Source organism: Zosterops lateralis (assembly GCF_965231275.1).
Source record: "Zosterops lateralis genome assembly, chromosome: 1".
Lineage (NCBI taxonomy): Eukaryota > Metazoa > Chordata > Aves > Passeriformes > Zosteropidae > Zosterops > Zosterops lateralis.
In genome coordinates this window covers 49840237-49862399 of record NC_139762.1, presented here as the reverse complement: position 1 = coordinate 49862399, position 22163 = coordinate 49840237, and the positions used below count along the sequence as shown (strand labels likewise).

Sequence of the window (22163 nt, the reverse complement as noted above, 5' to 3'; positions counted from 1 at the left end):
CCTGAAGCATTGTTAAACACTTTCTCTGAGCATCAGAGTATTAAAGTTTTCAGGATTTTTACGAAAAGCTCACAGCTGCCTTCAACAGGGAATACAGTGATGCAATATTAATGTTGTAGCATTTCTGGATCAGTTTTCGTATTGTCACCAGAATTAAATGTTCTGCCCCTAACCTGTGATAAATCACTAATTAGTGGTACATAACAAACAAGCAGGAACTGAAGCACAGAAAGGTGTTAGTTTCCCCTTAGGCTCACAGAGAGATTAGAGAACGTGCTGTTCTCTGCAGTAGAGTCCAGTAGTGGCAATTAGTCTTAGACTTTATTGCATTCAATTGCACAGGAATTGGAGCTTAGCAAAGGAATTATGTTACTTTGTCTTTGCAAACTTTACAGAAGGGGCTCTTTGAAACCCATTATATAGTTATCTTATTGGTTCTGATGGTTATTTTCATGCACCTGTTGATTATTTAGAAATGAAAAGCACAGATTGAACACTGCAAATAAAATTTTCTTCTCTGATATTCTGTAGTTCAGTAGGTACAAAGAGATGTTCTAAGCTATAATTCAATATCGAGTGGGGAGTTAATAATTTAACAAATTTCAATCAGATTGCATTTCTACTACTTTGGACATCATACAAAATGTTGGTTTGTTTAACTTTCTAGTAATACAGTAAACTTTCCAGGGTTGACCAAGAGTGGCAGGTGAAATTAGTTCTCCCTGTAGGGGCACAATGATGTACCTGTTCAGTCTGTGACGCCCAAAAAGAGAAAATCTAGCTTATCAACTGCCATGTTATTGTCACTGACACATTGCAACAGGTTTTAACATCATGAGGGAAGAAGATGTGTTTCAAAGAAGTGTTCTATGTGTTTCTACATATCTAGTTAAATAATTGTTGAGAGGCTTAAAAGTTGTAACTATTGCACCTTTAGCTTCTCTTAATGCATTTTCCATTCAGTGGAATGCACATCTGTCTGAGTGTATTTCTTTACCCCTTAGTTGCAAAGGGCTGGTTGCATTGGAGTATTGGCTGTGTTGAGACAGATCTGTGGGGATCATTAGCTTCCTTGGCAGGGCTCCAAGTAACTGGAGACACAGTCTAATCTCTCCTGTTAGCTGTTCAGTGCTACTCCTGTTGGGAAAGGCATTTCAATACATTACTGCAGGCGTTTTAATATATTAACCTTCCTTTGCTTTTTTTTTTTTTGTTTGTTTTGCTCTTTAGATTTTGGGGATTTTTTTAAATAAAGTATTAATTGTATATTATATTAATTGTATATGATATTTTTTCTCTGAGTTTTGGAACTGAAATTCTCCCTTTTTTACAATTTACTTGAATCAGGCATTAGCATGATGAATCTTGTAAGTCAAGCAAAAACTGTCAGAATATTGATGTATGGGCAGCAGGTCACAAGCCAACTGCTTCCAGCCATTATCTTCCCACTGACTGTGCTGAAACATCAGTTTTATTTTTAGAAGTGCAGCTTAGAAAGAAATAATCACGTTCACATGAGCACATGCCATTTTCATTAAAAAAAATCACTGAATATGTTGTTGCATAGAGGAAGGCAAGTGACTTACAGAAGTAGCAGATTTCTAATCCAAGGGCCTATTTCCAAGACAAAAATGCTTCCAGCATTCTATTGTTCCTGAAAATGATGGTGGTCTAGAGTAAGCAGTGGTAGTGGATAGATCTCAAGAGTGTAGTTGATAAGAAAGGGGAAATTTGCCTCAGAACTTGAAAGGTGAGATGAGCAGAGATGTTCAAAGTCATCAGATACTGAATGCTGATCCAAGGAAAATAGAGTAGGACATGTTGCATCACTCACTAGTGCTTAGAATATAAGAAAATTAATGGTACTTCCACACTCACCCCCTGCAAACCCTCTACGCTATTAAGCTTTTTGGTGGTTTTTCTGTCTCTTTTTCTTTACAGCTCTTTGAACTTCTGTATCTCTCAGAATACTTAAAAAATACATTAATGGAAAGTGATGAGAATGTGAAGGTTCTTATTATCTGAACTGTGAAGGAGCAAGAAAATTATAGAATAATCCAGAAGTATCCATCATTACATACTGAAAAAAAAGAGGTTAGATTGTGTAATGGGGGCAAAAAATCTCATTTAGTCCAAGTTCCTTTCAGAAGTCTTTAGCAAGACATCTTTTAATATGAATCTGAGTAAAGTCAGATAGTTTATTTTGTTCCCCTTTTCTACAGTACTGAATTCATTATAAAGTGATTTCCCATTCCACATTTAGGCAGCGTGAAAGCAGCTAATCAGAGCTACAAAGACAAGATTAATTGGTGTTAATTTCCAAACATTAGTGTTGGAATTTACTAGGCTTAATAGGTCTAGACTTAAAATTATAGGAAATAAGTTACAATAATGGAACTCAATAAAGTAGATCATTCTTATACAGTATAAATGGGGGCAGAATTAGTACAGCATTTTTTTTCTTTTTTAAATTCAGAAAATTCTTGGTATGGTTTTGTGTTATTTCAAAATCACTAACTTGATCTACTGACGTGGGAGAGCAGATCTCAAATCTTTTAAGGCAGTCATTTCAAAGCTGTTAGCTTGACCAATGTGTGGTGATAGCTTCAAAGTATTTTCCACTGCTTCCACGTGGTAAGTACACCTGAATTCATTGCAGTCTTCTGGCTTTTTATCATTCAGAAGCTGGTGTAGATCAATACATAATTCTGCCATAAAAACAGCAGAAAGGGATGAAAGAAAAACCAAAACAATTGAATGTCAGAGCTGCAATCTTCTTTTGTGCCAATAGCATTTCATTGGAATATCACAAAAAGTGAGAGAATCTGAACTCAGGCTTGATACTACTCATGCTCTTAGAAATAATGCGAGGTTTAAGAAATCTCATCACCACTACCATCTCCAGGTAGCTTTCTGACCTGTTGAATTCAAAAGGTGAAGGAAAAGAGGAGAAAGTAAAGTGAGAACTCAAAGAAATAACTTGAAGTGCATGTAAAAAGGCCACGGAAATACAGCAAAGGACCTTGTAACTGATGTGGAAGAAAATTGAACTCCAGCAGTTGCATTTGCAATTGCAAGGAAGATGCCAAGTACTACTTGCAGTTTGATGAGGATGACCTCTAGGAATAACTCTGCAATATGTAGAAACATGGGAATCTGAAATTACCTAATAAATAAAACTATTTCTTCAGGAATAGTATTTCTAATTTTCTAACTTCAGTCTACAAGGAGAAGAAAAATATAGCAACTAATACAATTTTGAAATGCATTTAATAAACCTAAAAAACTCTTTGGAAATCTCTGTTACTTTCTTGATTAGATACTGGAGAAGCAGATGCAAAGTCCTTCCTACTGATGGCAAATAGTACACAGCTCATGGAGAGGACTGTGTCTGTAATGATTGCTGCATGAATACAAAGTTTGAAGAAGCTGGCTAAAAAAATGTGTGTTACACAACAACCCTCAGTAATCTGTGGAAAAAATCTTCTGTAAAGTAACAGGATGCTGGTGTTATTTGTTCAGAAGAAACCTCTTCTGCTCTAATTTTTCTAAATATGAGAAAATAAATTAGTTTCAAATGCATTTGACTGAAAATGAATTTGAGGCTCTAAGAAGTCTACTGCAGGGTCCACCTACTGTATCCCATATCTGAAAGGATATAATCTCAAAGAGGTTTGCTAAACTGAAGTCTGAATTCTATCCTTGCTTTTAGTCTATACTTGCAGATGAACACTGTGGAGGCTAGATGCATAGACAGTGCATTCAAGTAAGATGAAAGAAGTTGCAATTAAAACATTCTTTGCTCTGTGGAACAAGCATCCATACTATCCTGCTTGAAAGAAGCCGATCACCTGAGCCTTATGCTCTCAGAGATTCTTCTCTTTTTTCTGTGAAGCAAATTAAAATCTAATCAGGTAGTATCTCAGAAGTTTGAAAACTATATTTGGGGTTTAAAATAATGTCTTCCCATTCGTCCCGGCACAAATGCACTTTAGCACAGTTGATTTATCTTGATTGATCAATTTTAATAGGTTTGGTTCTGAAAAACTAAAGTGACAAGTCTTAGATAGCATCTTGGATAGCTTTAAGTTAGTGTGGATATTGCACAGCTACCTTGTGACTAGACTGGTAACTCAGTTGCTGTTGGTTTTTACTTACAGAGAATGTTTGATGATTTTTTTTTTTTTTGTGTTACATTTTTTGTTTGTTTGGGATTTTTTTTCATTTATAAACACCATGTTTAGTTTTTATACCGTATGAACTGAAAACTTGGCATTATAAATACATGCTGAGGATTTTGTGTTCTATTTTGGTAAATCTGTTTACTGGCTGAGGAGAAGCTGATGTTGCATGAGGAAAGTGGGATTTTGGGTTGTAGAAAGTACCTCTGGGTTCAGTAGGGAGTGACAATCCTGCCTCCTACTAGCTGGGCATGGAGTGGTGCATGCCTTTGCAGTCTGTGAAGGCTGTCCTTGTGTATGTGCCCTGTCTGATGGGGACTGACATCCTTGTAACCCCCCTTCTGCTGTGGTTGTGTCTCCCTGCTAGGCTCAGAGTCTTCCAGCAGTGCTGGCTCCTCAGGATCACTGTCACGAATACATCAGCCTCTCCAAAGTGCATCTCTCGTCCCTGGGGTAACAGCCAATTCTTCGGGCAGCGTGTCCTACCCTGAGAACGGGATGAGTGGCCAGGTGGCCCCCAGCAACACCAGCTATATCATTCTTCCACTTGAAGCTGCAGGGATACCGCCTGGCAGTATCCTTCTCAACCCACACACAGGTCAGTACAGTTCCCTTCTGCCTGACTCTGCCCTTTGGTCTTTCTGATGTCAGCTGGTGAATCGGCAAATTTCTTATTTCTAGACATATATTTCTGGAGGCATTTTATGAACAAATATACGTTGAAATGACATTTGGCAAATTGTTGTTTTCAAATGTGCAGGCAAAGCCATATTCAATTTCTGAGGCTGTTGTGGCATAGCTGGTGGAAAGTGATGCAAAACACACTTGCTCCATCCTAGACAGGATATTCATCATTCAGCAAGTCCTGGTGCTCCCTGGCTTTCAGTGAATCCTGTAAAATCCCGTTAGCATCAATAAGGACAGATGCTCTTCTATATCAAGTATGCTGAGATATGGTGCAACCAAAATATAATGTCACATTCTTAGAGATGGTGCTTAACAGCACAACTTCAAAAGGCTTAAAGGCTGCATTTAAATTTGCACTTCAGAGTTAATTTTATGTGAGCTGTATGATTAGCAATTGTATTTAAATTGTGAAGTTTGTGATAAGAGAAAGATGTAACTCTTCAATTCCTGGTAGTTTTCATCACTGCAGCTCACAAACGAGGCACTTGCAAGCACCCAAGTGCTGTGGGCACTTCAGAAACTCCTCAGATGGAGCTTGAGTGCTTGATGAAAGCTTAAGGCAATTTGTTACCTTCATGGTCTGGATGAAGTCTGGATCATGTATTGTACTATCAGTACAATAAGAAGCTTCAGGGAATTTGAGACTGTGGTGCTTCTTTGGTAATTTGGACTATTCCAGTGACCATGACTAGCTGTGCTGTCAACCTTAGCTGAGTTATGCTGGGTTTAAAACAAGAGAGCCTGTAGTGAAAGGTATTTTCCATTATACTAAGAGCTGAAGGTTAAACTCCAAAATATTTTTTCAAAGTCCTTAAAGGAACATTTTGGAACTTTTTCTTTTGGGATTTTTTTTATAACTTGTATTTTATGTGTATTATATCCCTGTGTTCCACTACTTTGGTGGAAATACTTAAAGTTTATTTGTGTGTCCACTACTAAGAATAATTTTTTGGTCATAGTTCAGCCAAGAAAGTTGCAGCATTTAAGAAAAATACAGCCTTGGTAAACTCTTATGCCAGTCTTACCACAGATATTTATAGATGGTAGCATCTGGGGCTGATCAATATGTATCAGCATATTTAAAATCAAGGAGAGGTTCTTGTTTGTTTAGATTCAAATGCAGTAAGTTTGATAAGTTCTGTGCAGAGAGACAACTTAGTAACTTGCACAAATCTTTAATTTTCTAAAGCCTTTACTCTTTAAATGTATATTTTCCAATTTCCAATTTCAAGCTATTGCATTTTTGACGTGAGAGCCGAATATTGTCAGCAAGGAAAAGATCCATCGTTATATTCATCTGCTCATTTCTCTTCCAGTAGTTTCCAGTTCTGTCTGAAATTTCTCGGTCAAGATGGAAGATAACACTTTGTGTTCCACTGTATTTCCATATGGTCCATTTCCATACAAAACTCAGGCCTAGGCAGGAGTCAACCATAATTCAAACAACAGGACTGAGAAACAAATGAAAGGAATTGATGCTGCTTGGAGCCCACAAACAGCTGAGAGATATTGCTTGTTCCTGCCCAAGCTTTTTCCTGGCAAGGGCAGAAACTGGAGCTCACCACACTTGAAAGCCAGAAGAGCCACGTAAGAAGAACATCTCCCACATTTGTCTTGTCAATTTAGCAAATTGCAGCAGGTAGTTCAGGTTTTTGCCTGGTACACAGGGTGTATTTTTTTCTGCTATAGGTATAATGCCTTTCAATACATTCACTAGACCAGAGCACCTTATCTTCTCTCCCTGTGTGCCTCCGTCTGCAGATGCATCATTGAATGAAACCCATTCATGTTTGTATGTCTAACACTCAGGGAGCAAGTATTTTTGTGTATGTATTATTTTGTGTTTCCTCCAAACCTTGTGTTTTGTTTCTGTGGCTTCTATGTAAATATATACATAATAAAGTAGTGGAGGGAGCAGGTTCTTTAAAAACCTAGAATTCTTGTCTCACACTCCTAGGTTCATGCTGCTACTTTGTACTGGAATTCAGACTGTACTTTTGCATCTGCCATGTTTTTCACATGCAGCAAAATACATGCTGCAAAATTGTCACTCTTTGGGCTCAGAATCTTTGCATCTTATTAGGGAAACATTACAAAAGAAGCTCCGTGGGGAGGAGATTTAGATTGCTAGATGCTGTGATCAACTATCAAAGTGATGGATGCTGTCAGAAACAGTTGAAGAGAAGACAGTTGAAAGAAAGGGGAAAGGGATCTTTGTTTCCTGTAATGAATAGATTTTCTTTCCCTGTATAATACCATTCTTTATCTCTTTCTTCTCCTCTTGCAGAGTGGCTACTTCCAGTCTTTTTCTCTCTTTTGATCATACCACCGTGTCCTTTAAAGATCTTTCCTTCCTTTCACACTACATAGTCACTGACTGTGCAAGCCTCTCATGGCATCCAGAGATGCTGTCAATTTTTTCCTGCTCTGATTATAATTCTGCTCCTTTCCAGGTGTCGGGAATCCACACTTTCTTTTCCATATCTGCAGTTTCCTTTATTTTCTCTCCTCCACTTTACCCTTCTCCTTCCCCAGATAGTCAAGCTTCTTACTTGCTTTGGCGAAGAACCATTTATGTGGCTGTGCTCTCCATTTCTCTTAGTTCATCAGCCTGCCTTACCCTTTAAAGGATTCTTCTTGACACATTCTTCCTTAACCCCTCTGACAATTTAAGAGCATTTACTTTTCATTCGTACTCCTTGAAATGACATTGCAATCTTCGCCCTTCTATCAGGGGCATAGTTCATAACTTACAAATGTCTTCCCTGGTACCTTCTGATCTCTCCTTTTCATTTCTAATTTCAAGATTTCTTCATGAGAAGTCTTCTCTTTTTTTTTTTTATCTTTAAAAGTGTTTCTGGGACTTTACACTTTCAGTTCTGTTGTCTTTCACTAAGCCACAGGAAATGCTCTTTATCACCTTCCCTTAAGCATCTGACACAGGCTTTGGGAGCATGTTATCGGGCTCATGCAGTCTTCTAAAGTACTTCTGGGGCATGAGATTCCCAAATCTTGAGAGTCCATGCCATAGTAATCCAGTAGGTTCACAGCAAGAATCAGGAAATCAGTAGACAGAACTGCCCTGTGGTTCTTTTCCACTCACTCATGACCTGTCTCAGCATGAATGTGGTGTCGAGTTCATCCAGAAACCTGATGCTTTAGAGAGAGAGAGAGAGAGAGAGAGAGAAGGCAAGGTTTTTTAGCCAGTGCTGTTCATGCATGTCTGACCATGGTTCATTGGAGGGAGAAACCAGAAGACTGAGGAATAGATAGAAGAGGTAGAGATGCTTTGTAGGGTACAAATCAGAACTTCATCATTTCACTGTTGCTCTAAATCACTGAATTCTTGCAGATCTCCTTTTTTATCTTAGATATTTATACTGAAGTTACCTACTTTAAAGGTTACTAAATCCTTGCCAAAATTATTTTTTTTTCATGGAAGCATTTATATTTCCTTTAATTTACAGATTTATGATGGAATGAAAAGAGAACTGGGATCATGGAAAACATTTTTCCTACTGAGAAATACCATTTCTTTTTTGTTTTCAAGCCAGTGACTTGAGTAGACCTTTTATTTTAACACACATTGGTTTTGTGAGATTATTTCCCCCAGCTTAATTATCTGAAGCAAAATGAGTTCAATAACTCCGTAGGACTCTGAATAGGATTTGTCTTGTGTATGAGAGATTTTTGAATATACTTTAAGTGTTTCTTCCTTGAAAACTGGAGTGTTAGCTCCTCTAAGTACATAGGGCACAGCTCTCAAAAGTACAGCTCTGTGTTATTAGAATGTGCAAGTAAATTAGTAACAAGTATGGGTTTGTTTTTTTCCCCTTTCCTACAAACTGTATTGTTTCAGAAGTAGTTGTGTACATTTGACTGCTGTTATGTGAGAGGAAAATGTAAGGGAACATTCTCTACCTTCAGTGTTTCCTGCAAAGTTCAATTTTAATGTTAATTGATTCATCATTGAATGATTTCAAGTAACCATAGCATCTGAATCATCTTATAGCCATGGTAACTTTCCACCCATTCCTTGAAAAATCATACTGCTGAAACAAATATCTGCTGTCTTGCCTGAAAAAAAATAATAGCTGTCTGATACTGCAATTACTGTAATGAGATATTCAGAGCGATAAACAATTTACTCTTGTAGCAGATCAGGTAAAGAGCAATCAGTTAAAGCAAAATTGTTTGCTTTCACACAGAAAACAGGATGTACTTAAAAGTGTCCAGCAAGAGCCGGGTGTTTTGTTTCAGGTCAACCGTTTGTAAATCCGGATGGGACGCCGGCAATATACAATCCTCCCAGTGGCCAGCAGACCATGAGGGGCCAGGTGGTGGGACAGTCTCAGCAGCAGCCTTCACCCCAGCAGCCTCAGCAGGTTCAACAGCCACAGCAGCAAATGGCAAGTCACCTTGTCACACAGGTAGGTGTGGTGTCATTGGAAAAAAAAAAAAAGGAGCTCTTGGGAGTATGAAGCATGACCTAGAGGAAAGAAGGGAGGAAGGCAGCCAGACCAAATATCAGGATGTGCTTTTCAACATGGATAAAACAGATGGAAAGAGAAGATTACATCATCAATTTTATCTACAGGATGATTTCATTTTCAAAAGTACTGTTAAGTGTGTTCGTGCTTGTCTACATAAAATCAGTTTGAAAAATTCACCCATTAGTGGAAGCTGAAGCATTCATTCTCAAACCAGTCTTAATTCTCTCCAAAGAGCCAGGGACATTTCACTTTTGACAACAGTGGGTTTGAGTCAAATAATAAAGTACAGCAACAGCTCTATAAACCCCTTCATGTCCAGCTGTATTGGGCCCAGTCTGTGGGTACTCTTCAAGCCTCAGATTGGTGGTTTTCTGCCTGCACCAATGTTCTGGCCATGATCCTGCTCTGAGCTAGAAGTTCTGGAGCTACAGCAGGAAGAGCAATTTTGTTTGCTGCTGTGGCATATGGCCAGACATGGCTGAGGACAGGCAGCAGAATTTGGATCTGGTTCAAACTTAATTTTGTGGATTGCATACCTGTTATCCCAGGGCAGAGGGAACTACTCAAGCAAGAATCCTATATCCTGCTTAGTCACAGAGCAGCCATGATCTACTGTGATTCTTGTGTAGCTTTACAGTTTGCCACAGCTTCATCCCAGGTTACGCAGAAATACGGTGTTTGAATTCAGTGAAGTTGCTTTGGTTTTACTGGGTTTGGACTTATATGGTTATGGCTCTTATTTCTTGATCTGGTCTTCACAGTTTTAGAAGACAGAGATAGTACCAAACCTTTAAGAAGTTATATGAGAAGTTAAAATGAAAGGAATACTAAAGCTATTCCAAGTAATAGTGCTGTGGAAGATTGTTTTTTTCACTTAGGTAAACATCTGCTCCAAGTTGATGGCCTGTCTCTTGGTAATTCACAGCCTGTTCTTTGTCATTTTTTAAAACTCTTATGTTCTCCTAAAGCAGCTTTACAGTCATTATTCCTTTGCCTATGACACACTTGGAGTTAAATCAGTCACTAACAGAGAAATTCAAATATACACTTATGCTGTGCTTTCCATTTTTTTCTCTGTAAATTAAATGTACAATCATAATTTGGCTTTGCCTCAAATTACAAGTAAGAAGGTATAGTTGTGGCTGTATTTAATCTAACAATTAAAAGAGGCAGAAATATCAGTAATAAATAACTGTTTTTTATAAGGCTAAAATGAAGACTAAAATCACAATACTTGACCTCTTGTACTCAGGCTGGGGATGAGTCACCTGTATTCTCAGAGCTGTGTTTAAGATCTTTGTTCTCAATAATAATAGTGGTAGTGATGGTGCTTGTTATCTTTCTCTGGTGGAATTTATTGTCTTTCCCTCTGCTTGTTTTGCAGCCTGTTCAGACAATGCAGCCATCTTCTCAGTCGGTCCAATATCCAGCAGTTTCTTATCCTCCCCAGCATCTCCTGCCAGTCTCTCCAACGCAGCAGTTTTCTGTGGTACTAAAGATTTCTTACTTACTTTCTTTCCTTGAAGTTGGAGGTGTGAGTATGTGTGCCCAAGAGCCTCTGGGGAACCCTGTAGCAGGTGTCCCACAGGAGAACTCTGTCTAAATACCTGTTCATCTTTTTGCTTTGGTACTGGCAGGCATTTTGTGCGAGCATTCCCACTTATTCTGGTTTCCTAACCTGAAGAGTGGTGTTAGAGCAGACCTGCTTAGCAGACCCTCCAGAAAGATATTTTGTTGTGCGTGCTGGTAGGAGCTCATGTCTCCTCACTTAATGCCAAGTGGCCTTATATTGGTAACTTGAATAGTTGAGATTTGGGTTATCCCTCTTTTGTGTCCACAAAGACAGGAGAAGAGACCTCTAGAAATTACTATTCTTTATTTTATATTCTTTTGTTAATATACTAAATCCACTGCCGGGATTTATTCCTTGGTGATTTCAGTGGACTTGGGAAGGAGAGTGAGAGTTCTGCAGTGAACCAGCTGCAGAAGGTGTGGTGTGCTGTACATCATGACAATGCACCAATGGACGTGTATAATGAGAATAAATAGTGTTCTTATGGAGTCTGATTCTGGCTTGGTGCTTACAGGGCTAAGATTATACTGTTCTAAAATGAAGATGACATTTTAAAGAGGCACTACAAGATTTTTTTCTGTTGTTTTTCTCTCTTGCTCTAGTAGTCTTGTTTATGATTTATTATTTTTTTTCCAAAGTCACATGGTTATAGTAAGATATGGAAACACAGCTGAATGGATCCTTCCAGATAAAATAATGTTATTAATGATTAGTAGATGAGTGATAGAGGAAAGGAAAATAAATGCTTCATGCTGAACAAAAGTTGAATATCTCAATGCTAATTCTCTTGAGAAGTCTATTGCAGGAATGTCAGGTTGCCCTAATGACAGTCACAAGAAGGCTAATATTTTTATTGGTTAATTTAATAGTGAAACTTCATCTGGATTACTATCTTCAATATACATTATGTTATACAAACACTATATAGATTATATGTGATTTAAGATGTTTTTCTCTTTTGTGAAAATTTAGAGGCATTCCTGGCTCAGTAAAGTTTCTTGTAGAATCTGTTTGCAGTCATTTGCCATTCTGGTAATGAATATCCTAGCTTTTTAAAGGAACAACTTCACAGAGACATCTCATGCATCTGAATATAGATGTAGGATGATGGTAAAGTTAACAGCATTACTTCCATATACCACCTGATGAGCTGTCAGTAATGTTTAAAACATTGATCCATGGCATCTGCTCTCAGTTGTGAGGGTGAGTCTCTGTATGTGAGGATAAGTCTCAGCAGTGCTTTCCACAAGCAGACTTCTTCTTTTGTTCTGTTTTGTTTCATTTTCAACACATTTTGAAGTTTCCTGACATTAAATGCATTGTGCCGGATGGTTTTGGAGAATGAATAACGCAGGGCTGCTAACAATATTTAGAGGCTTCTTTTAAAAAATAGTATGGATGTTCTGAGCAAAAAACATTTTTATGGTGCTTATTTCTGACCTGTTATAGGCAGATTAGCACATGATGGAGTTTTATGTTGAATATTGAAAGGTCTTATGATATGAGCACAAATGAAGATGCCTAGAACCACCCCCACACTTGTAAATCTTTGACCTTCACAGAATAAACTTGAGAGCATTGAATAGCATGAATCTATTGGCAAGAACACACAGATACAGTTCAGAATGCCTGTATTATTGCTAGCATGTAATGAAACTTAGCTCCATTGACTTCATATGGTACATTTATCCTACTACAGATTTTTTTTTTCATTTTCCCTTCAATCAAATATAGAACTTATTTCTCTCCAATGCAGAATAAAAAGCCTTGAAACAGCAGCATTAGGCTTAGGAGATTTTTTTACTTTATGTTTACAACCTTGGAATTTCAAAGCAGTCTATAAAGGGAAAGATCTGCAGCTGAATCCTACTGGATTCATCTTGGGATCAATTTGAAACACAAGTGAAATTACCATTTTGTGTTTGGCTGACAAGTTCTGTGTTTGAGGATAGAGGTATCCATAATGTTATTTTCATGCCCTTTACATTTAAAATGTCTTCTTTTGAACACCGTAAAGTTCACTTGTCATTTTGGAATTAAAGGTGAGGGTGGCAGGGGAAGAGCCAAAATAATTGGCTTTTTTGCCAAATGATGCCATTCACCTTGCAGTCTGGAAGTCGTTGTCAAAGCATTTATAGCGATTTTCATTTTAATTGCCTCCATTTTTGTAGATATCCTCGCAGAGGTTGGCGTGGATTGGAGCTGAGTGATTCCTTTCCCCACCCCTCACACTCTGAACCTATTTTTGTTTTGCTAACTCACATGCCTGCTGCAGGCATCATGCCTATATCCTCCTCTCCTGCCTTCTGCCCCACAGCGAGACGACATGACAGCGCAGTTCGGCCAGATGAGCTTAAGTCGCCAATCGTCAGGAGACAACCCCGAGTCGCCCTCCGGCCCCGTGTACCCCTCACCCATCCTGCAGCAGCCTGCCCAGCAGACAGGCTACATCATGGCCTCCCCGAGCCAGCAGCTTCCCCCAGGAGGCTTCACGGGCTCAGGACCACCCGTGTCCCAGCAGGTGCTGCAGCCACCACCGCCGCCCCAGGGCTTCGTGCAGCAGCCACCACCGCCTGCTCAGGTAGGCAAAGCTTTCGCTGCTGCTCTGGCACAGTGCCCTTTGGAACGTCAGCAAGGCAACGTGAAATCCAGATACTTTTTGTTTCACCCCTGATAAAAGTTTAGCAGACCTCCAGGCAGCAGGGTGCTTGCAAAGCCTCTATCGTTTCCTGGGTTTCATCATTTCCTTCTCTCCCCCCAAAACGTTTTCTGAACATATGTTTGTGCTCCATGACACATCTGCACATGAATATGAAGGAGGAGGGTGAGTAAATGCCCACACTCGTCTTTCCCTGTGCATGCACCAAAAGGGCAAAATGCACATCAGCCCAGGTAGTCGTTAATCATATTTAATTGACTTGAACATGTGAGGTGTCACAGATCAGTAATTTTAACTGTCTTCCTGAAGACTGATTATGTTTTACTGTTCACTACCAAACATCTCTGCTTGTCTCCTGGGTACCTTTACAGAATATTGAAAGTGATTACTGTCAAAAAGTAAAATGCACAGATGACTTTCTGGCCAATTTTCAAGGCATACACATTAAAAAGACAAATTTCTTTATCCAATTATAAATAACTTCATTTAAATTCTACTTTAAGTGATATTAATAGCATTTTTCTTGTTTTCATTTTATCCTTTGGAAGAAAAAAATGTAAAAATAAAGTAAAAAAGTCACCATTTCTTTTAATGTAACTTTATTGTAAACCCTGTTGGATGGGGTTGTTTGGTTGGTTGGTTTTTGCTTACTGCTTACTACTCACTGAAAATCTCTACTTGTGTTTATTAATGGAATTTGATATTGACATAGGAATGAAGAATTTTTACTACTACAGTGTTTTAAGTGGGCTAAAGATCTAGTTGATTTGATCACTAATTAACAATAAAAGAAATCTGAGGACTACTGCATACTGACATCCCATAGAGGACTGTGAAATCCATAATTTCTGTGGTTAAAAAATGTGCAGCAGTTTTTTCTGAAAGAAGGCTTGCCAAAAACAAGTTTGAAGGAGCTGAAGTTCGATAAATAGTGATTTCTTTTACAAAGAATCGAAAATATTGCTAGAAAAATATTGCTAGGAAAAAAATTTCACATTTTTCCAAATGTAGCAGATTTGGTATTTTTTAAAATTTGGGAGAAAAAAATTACCTTAAGAGCAAAATTCTCTGACGCATCCATCTTCCCATCTAGACTGTCTCCTAAGTAGAGGCTGTCCAATCTTGAGTCCTCATCTACAACCCCCAGGTGCCCTCAGGGTTTTCCAGCATCGTTTAATCCAACCTCAGGACACTTCTAGTAAACCAGGTCAATGTAAGCACCTCCATTTTGCAGGCTGCCACCACAGCAGGCACTGATGTTTCCCAGCTCTGCCACCCAGGGTTTGCTGTGGCAGCTGAGTAGGCTGCAGGATGGTGCTGCCTGTCCTGACAAGGACCCCACACCACCTCCTCCCCTCAGGTGAGGCCAGATGTTCAGCTCAACCTGGGGTCTCTGCCAGACCCATCTCAGTTGGCATTGCACAAGCTGCTTTGGGCGGGTGTGCCCACTGCTCCTGCCCCTGGCTGAGCCTTGCTGTTGGATTTCACCCCTGCCTGCACAGCAGGGCACAGCCTTTTCACTCAGCACGGTGTAGTGTTACTTGCTGAAGCTCTGTTCCAAATTAATCCTTGCACTGGTGCTGCTGAGAGGCAGATTAACTTCTTCACAGGCCAAGTGATGAGGAGGTGCCTTTTCACGTACAGGCTGCTGTAGGGCCAGTACAGTACTGGTGTGTCCAGTGGTCACTGTGTCTCTCTCCATACCCCAACTGCCTTCCTCCTATATTTTAATGAAGTGGAAAGTTACTGACAGCAGAGAAATACCTTAAGGCTTTGCAACAACTTCAGTTATTTCACTGAGGAATGGTTTGTCCTCGGGGAGCAGTGTAGAAAGGTGAGAAATTCAGTGCTGTCAGCTTCCTCTGGTTCTGCAGATAATATCCATCTCCAGCTTGTTGCTGTTCCAAAAAATCCTTGTCCATAAAACCCTGTAGAAGAGGACATGGCAGGGTTTAGTGGCTGCTGCCCATGCCCCTATCCCTTGAAAGCAGTGGCTTTGGTCACAGGGAGAGAGGGCATCTGCATGCACAGACAGGAGCTTCTGATTCACATTTCAAGTTTTAATTCATTCACTTCAGTCCTAGAAAGTGGTTTGGATACTGCCTGTAGCAGATGTACAGCAAATAAGGGATCCCTCTTATAAGAAGATAAGAGTGAATCCTTGGAAAATAGTAGTTCTTCTGCCCTGAGAACTTACCTTTCTGTACACAGCAGGTACATCCCAAATCCTTGTCCTGCCCGTGGCACAGCTCCGCTGTGGCAGTGGCTATTGTCAGTCCGAGTCAGCTGTAGTTACTCTTTGGGGCTTAGATGCAATAGTAAGGCTGCAGTCAGACACCATAGCAGGTGGTCTGAGGCAGGCTCTGGGAAAAAAAGAAAGCAATAAAGATGGTAATGGAAGCAAAACATTATGTGATGCATTAATCAATGCCATGCAATCAATGTAAAAGCACTTTTACATCTTAAATGTTGCTATTGAATTTATACCAGTATAAAAGAGGCAAGACTTTAATGGCTAATTAGTTCCTGTAAATGCACTGCTGATAAGGTTGGCTGTGATACCCTTGTATGCTGTTGGAAAATAGCAGTGAAAACATGGGTGGAGATCCTGTGAGTATGATAATTTCCTTTGGGAGCTGAAAGGAGGAGAAAGAAATGCTTCAAGCCTGCACACCCAATGGTAGTGCATTTAAATTACTAGCTTTTCTATTAAAGTTCAGTTAAATGTGGCTGTACAGCTGCTCTCCAAGATTCTTTCTCCTAGTCTGTATTAAACCAGAAGCAGACTGAGTTTGAAATGACATGACTAAGAAGTAGTGGAAGAAACCTTTGGTTTCTTTTTGCTTCTCCTTTCATCACAGACACTCCTCAGCTTGACAACAAAGTCATCATTTAATAAGCTGAAAATAAGTATTTCTCATTGTTCAGCCAATTAGAAAAAAACAAACAAACCCAAAAAATTCAACCCTAATCCCAGATGTTACCTGGAGTTTTCTGAAAGGGATTTTTAGCAGTGAATGTCTGTTTGCTTTCTATCATGAATATCGAGCATATATATCTTTGCTTTCTTTATTTTCAATTTTTTTCTCTTTCTAATAGTTTTTCTGTAGCACTTATGGACCAAACACTTTAACAGGGCTCTGTGTTCTGCTTTGTAGCACTTTATCAGTGGTGCCTGTCTTCGCCTCTGCAAATTAAGAAGTGGAAAATATGTGAATATTATGTCAATGGGAAAGGATATCCTCCCTTTAATTTTTTTTTTCTCTGAGTCATTCTTTCTGGAAGGTATATTGGCAAAATGATATCCAATAGTGAGATGGCACGAATTCTTGGAGAGGCCTGGAGATGTAATTAACATGTTGAGGGATTTTTCACCTGAATTAATTTTGTGTCATCATTAATTTTGTGTCATCTTTAATCATCTGCCTCTTTGCAGAAGCCCTCTCCTTGATGAGAGTCTGTAATGACCCTGAGACACAATCTTTATTCATAGCATATCTCCTCTTAGAAACTTGTTATGAAGGAGGTTGGGGAGTCACTGCAAATGAGCAGGGCTTTCCTTGATGATCTTTGAAAATTATATTGGAGGACATCTTACAAGGCATAATTTTTTGTTACCTGCTATTGTAATTATTATGGAGGGGGCAGGGAGGAAAAGACCTTGAAGAATGGCTGATCCCTGTCAGTTAGATATTGGGAAGAAATGGCACCTTCATGTGTCCATGCACCACTGGAGTTTCTCTTCTCTTCTTCACTCCCATTTATGTGGCTGTATCAGTTGCATAAGCAATGGTGTCAGCATCTGGCTGAAGGTGCTAGTCCAAACCTTTCTGGATATCAGCAGTGTTAAGAGAAGGTAGAGTACCAGTCTGATGGCTGAATCAAGCTGTAAACCAGTAGGGAGGCAGTTTATAAAAGTAAAATCATCCTGAAGTATGTGTGAACTCCTGACCCTGCCACGAGGAAATAGACAATGTTCCAGTGAATTTCATAGGTGCTGCTAAAGAGCAGCCAGCAAGACACCCAGCCTCATAATGGGTTCCCACTGTATGTGGACACAATAGAGCAAAAAACCAATGCTGCACTGAGTCTCTGTGTATCATCTAAGGACAAAGCACATTGGAAAGAGGAAGAAGTAATGTCTGACTGTGCCATTTCATGAGTGGCTCTGAAATGACATGACCAATCCCGTTACGATTTAAGTTAAAGTGTTGTATAGGAGAGGAGAATTAGAATGCAGTGGAATGGTCAGTCTACAGTCAAGGTAATTATTAAAAATCATACTATAAAATTATTTTTCACAGTGTCAAGGATTAAGATCGAAAAACTCTGCTTTTAAACTATAAAGAAGGTGGTATTTTGTTTTGGTTATAGTTTTAAAAGTGCATTTTTTTGGTAAATTCATTTTATTTTTAGGGTAACTGTATAGCTGCATTGGCATGCTTGTTAGTGCCATGGAAACCTTCAGGTTCTGTAAATAAATTGTTTTACAAGCAAAAGGTTGAAGGTTAGATTGTGCATTTCACATGGGAATGCGACTGAAGTATAATTTGGCATGTTGGTTGGCTGCTACAGAAATATAATGCTCTTGTTGAAAAGCACATAAGTAAATGTTTTAGTAACACTGAGGTGATGAGGAACGAAAAAAATCAAGAGGATCAGAGTAGATGATGTGATACTTATTATCTCTGTTCACCAAAGTAGAATCAGAAAGGAAAAAAAAAATTCAACTACTGACACAGAGATGTACTCAAGATAAATGAGAATGGATCCTTCCAAGCTGCCCAGCATAAAAGACCTATTTTAGACCATGTTTATGTTTTACACCAAGCCCTTCTTTTAATGGGTGAGCTTTAAAAAAAACCAAAACCTGACCCCCACCAAACAAAAGACGAACAAACAAAACCAAAAACAACAACAAAAAACACACTTACAAAAAACTAAACCAACAAAAAACCTACCAAAAGCCAAATACTCTTGTTTTCATGCCGTGTGCATGATTGTCTAATTCTTCCATTTATCTTTATAAGTGAAGTAATATTTTACCCTTATACTATTAACCATTTTTTCATGCTGATAGATTGCACTCTCATAAACTTTTAAGTAGGTTGCATAACAAATGTACTCCAATGAATTGAGAAAATGAGAACAAGAGAGACAACCCTTTAAATAACCCCAAGGTTTTATGTGTGTGCTAAAAATAAATAGGTGTATGCTTCAGTTCATATAGTTGTGCTCAGTATGTTCAACTATAAACCTGACTTCAAAACAGATTCTTTAGGTTATGTTTTAAGGGTAATACCTAGAGATTCATTTCCCAAGAGATAATTCTCAGTATTGTCAAATGCTCTTGTATTTTTAAATATCTAGAGGCTTGCCTGCACTGGAAAATAAGGAAGTTGAGGGCAGATCAAATAAATCCTTTAAAGTGAGATTAAGCTGCTGGCAGGATTACTTAGAGTATTTCTACATGGTTTTAATATTCTTTATTTTGTAGAATATGTTAATAGAAAATAAAGAATATTTGAAAAATGCCTGTTCTGTTCCCCTGCTCCAAGGCTGGATCAACAATTTGCATTGACTTGACTTAGAGTGGGACGTCTCATTTCTTTCAAGCCTCCTGTAGTAGAGTGTTGCTGAGGACAATCAGATATCCATGAGATGAGTTAATTACACTAAGCTTCCCTGATCCACAGTTTAGACTGCTTCAAGAATGATTTTGTGCCTTAAATGTGTGGGTCCACTTTCCTATTCCTTGTGGCTTTTCTTTGCAGAGAAACAAATTCATAATGATGGTGTCCATTCTACAAGGGCATTTGATTTTGTTACGTTAGTCACTAAAAAAAACCAAATTACTTGAGGGCAGGCAGTAGCCATTAGGTATCACTTGGTACTGTCTGGAGGGAGGGTAGCTTACAATATTTTCTGGTCAAACCTATGTTTTTCTCATACTTGTTTGAATCAGGCTGATATAAGCAGAGAGAGGGGAAAAAAAAAAGCAATTGATTGAAAAGCAAATTTATCGACCTTGAAGAAGGAATGGGTGTTCAGCCTCTTGATTGACAGATGCTGTGGTCTGTCAGTTGGTCTGCAGGGTTAACTTCACTGACACCACTCAGTCCAGTTTTGTTAATCCTAATCCTTCTCCCAGCACAGTTACCCATTCAGTAGGCTTCTACTTGCCCAAGTAGCAATCCATAGCCTATTCTTGCCTAGGCTTTTGTGTCTATGCCATTTTTTTTCCCTCATCCAAGGGAAATTTCTGATCTCTCTTATGATGACCTAGCAGTAGTTACCTTTACTCTGCTGACTTTACGGATGATCAAGTTGAATGATCTGCATCAGGAATATTTCTTCCATGCAAATAAAAGTGGCAAAAATAGTTCTTGTTTTTGCATGAAAAAAAAGAAAAAAGCATTTGGTCTGACTCTGTGCATATGTCTACGTAGGATAAATGCTATGCACAAAGTGAGAAAAGAATTATATGGTTTACTAAGAAATGCTGACAGCTGTGGCAGAAGTTGTGAGAGAATAATGTTCTCCCAAGCCTGTGTCCTTCTGCAGTCTGTTCATACCATACATTGCCAAACTCTGTCAGACGCCTACAGTATCCTTGACAGCTGAAAATGAAAAATTTTGAGTGGTTTGAACTTGTGAAAGGTCAGTTGAAAACTGTTTATCTCAAATGTCTCGGTAACTGTGGTGTGACATGTATAGGAAAAATCTTTTGCTCCAGTCACCCTCAAACTTCCATGTTCACCTGTGTGATAAGGACAGGTAGTACACGTTTCTCTGTAATGACAACAATAATATTAAAAAAGAAGCCCATCTAGCAGAACTCGCAGACTTAATGCCTACCTCAGCTCCTGCAAGAAAACAGCTATGATTATTTTTTGAACTGTAATTGTTTTCCCACCAAGAGCAAGAAAGGCTTTTGAGGCAAATGTTCGTGTAAGGAGGGATGTACCTGGTAAACAGAAGCATCAATCTGATAATTTCCTTACAAGTGTTAAGGGTACACACCCTCCATCTTGCTCTCCACCTTGTTTCTACATATTTGTACTCCAGGCCATTCCTTGCTTTGACTGTACCATTTTTTCCAGAGTTCTTTTAATGGTTCAATGTGGTGTCTTTTTAATGGTTCAATGTGTTGTGTTGGTACAGAAGGTGTTGTTTGCACCCATTTTTCTGCAGCTTTTGATATTTTACTGTGATAACATGCTACTGTGTTATTTTTCTTTGGTATATACATGTAACTTTTTATGAATCCTATATGTTTTTTTCTCTTTCAATTAATTTTTTCCTACTTCTTAAAGCATCTGAAAATAAATGTGGGTACTGATAGCCCTAGCACAGCTGAAAGCAAGCAGTAATTCTTGAAGAGACCAGAGGCAAATCTCTTCTCTTGATTGCCATTACCACTAATATGCTTGACTTGCTCCCCCTCCCTGTTTTGCTCTGTTTTATGAATCTTTGGTCTCTAGAGTTTACTGTTCTCTTTCTCTGCAGATGCCAGTGTATTATTACCCATCTGGTCAGTACCCTACCTCAACAACTCAGCAGTACAGACCCATTGCCTCAGTTCAGTACAACGCACAGCGGAGTCAACAGATCCCCCAGACTGCCCAGCAAGCAGGTATGTACATATGTACATCTGGTATTCACTTCTTCAGCTGCTCACAGTGCCTTTGCAGGTGCAACCTATTGGTTGTGCTCTAATTGAACCAGCAGAGGAGAAAGCTGGTTGCTGTTCTGTTTAAAAATACAGTAAAATTACAAATTGAGAAACCTTTTGGTTGGACATACCAAGCAATGGAAGAGCAGAGATTGCATCCTCCATCCCTCTGTCCTGCATGCAGGCTGCTGTGTCCTCAGTGTCCATGCTCCAAGTGGCTGGGCTTGGAGGGAGCTGAGAAGGAGCTGGTGTGAGCAGTCACACTGCACATTCAAGCCAACCATTGTGGTTGCCCTCCATCATGGAAACCCCTCAAGTGTTTGCATCACTCTACAAGTGGACAGGTCTGCAGTGATGCAGAAGGGGCCAGTTGTGCTGTCCCTGGGCCCTGGAGCAGCAGGGAAGGCTGTGTGTCCGTCAGGAGCAGCTCCCTGCAGCGCCGCATGGCTGGAAGGGGGGCCGTTACACTGTAAGAGAGTGAGTAGCAGGTCTCACAGTGAACCGGTCTCTTTTCCTGCTGTGTCATGCCACTCCAGATGACTCCAGAGTAAGAGGGGACAGAGGGAGAGCTCGGCTGGTGTGTGTGCTGGGAGAGAGCAGGAATTGTGGTTGTCAAGGAGCTGTCACATTTCAAGAGAATAAACAATTCTGGTGTTTGAGATATTTTATTTACTTATGTACTTATTTCCTATCTGTTTCTTTAGACCCACCTTCCCTCATAGGGTGTCTCAAACAGTAACACCAGGTGTAGGAAGAAGGGGTGGAGGGATGGGTTTTATTTTTCCAGATGTGCCAGGTAGAACAAAGCATTCATCCCTCAATCTCAGTTTGCCAGGAACCCTTTAGAATGGCAAAGCAGATTCCCTGCAAAAGCCTTGATATGAAAGTCATTTAA

General features: G+C 39.3%; 1 protein-coding gene across 11 annotated transcripts in view; it reads left to right on the top strand.

Moving 5' to 3' along the window:
* ARPP21 (cAMP regulated phosphoprotein 21) overlaps window positions 1–22163 on the top strand; it is a 286537-nt gene that overhangs the window by 140315 nt on the left and 124059 nt on the right. For all 11 annotated transcript variants that reach the window (XR_014592032.1, XM_083880833.1, XM_083880836.1 and 8 more), the window contains 5 exons: window positions 4549–4779; window positions 9129–9298; window positions 10746–10850; window positions 13252–13515; window positions 21103–21229. Coding sequence is in view for 10 of the 11 variants with exons in the window: in XM_083880833.1 (XP_083736959.1) it covers window positions 4549–4779; window positions 9129–9298; window positions 10746–10850; window positions 13252–13515; window positions 21103–21229 (897 nt within the window). In the remaining variant the exon portion in view is untranslated. The remainder of the gene's footprint in view (window positions 1–4548; window positions 4780–9128; window positions 9299–10745; window positions 10851–13251; window positions 13516–21102; window positions 21230–22163) is intronic.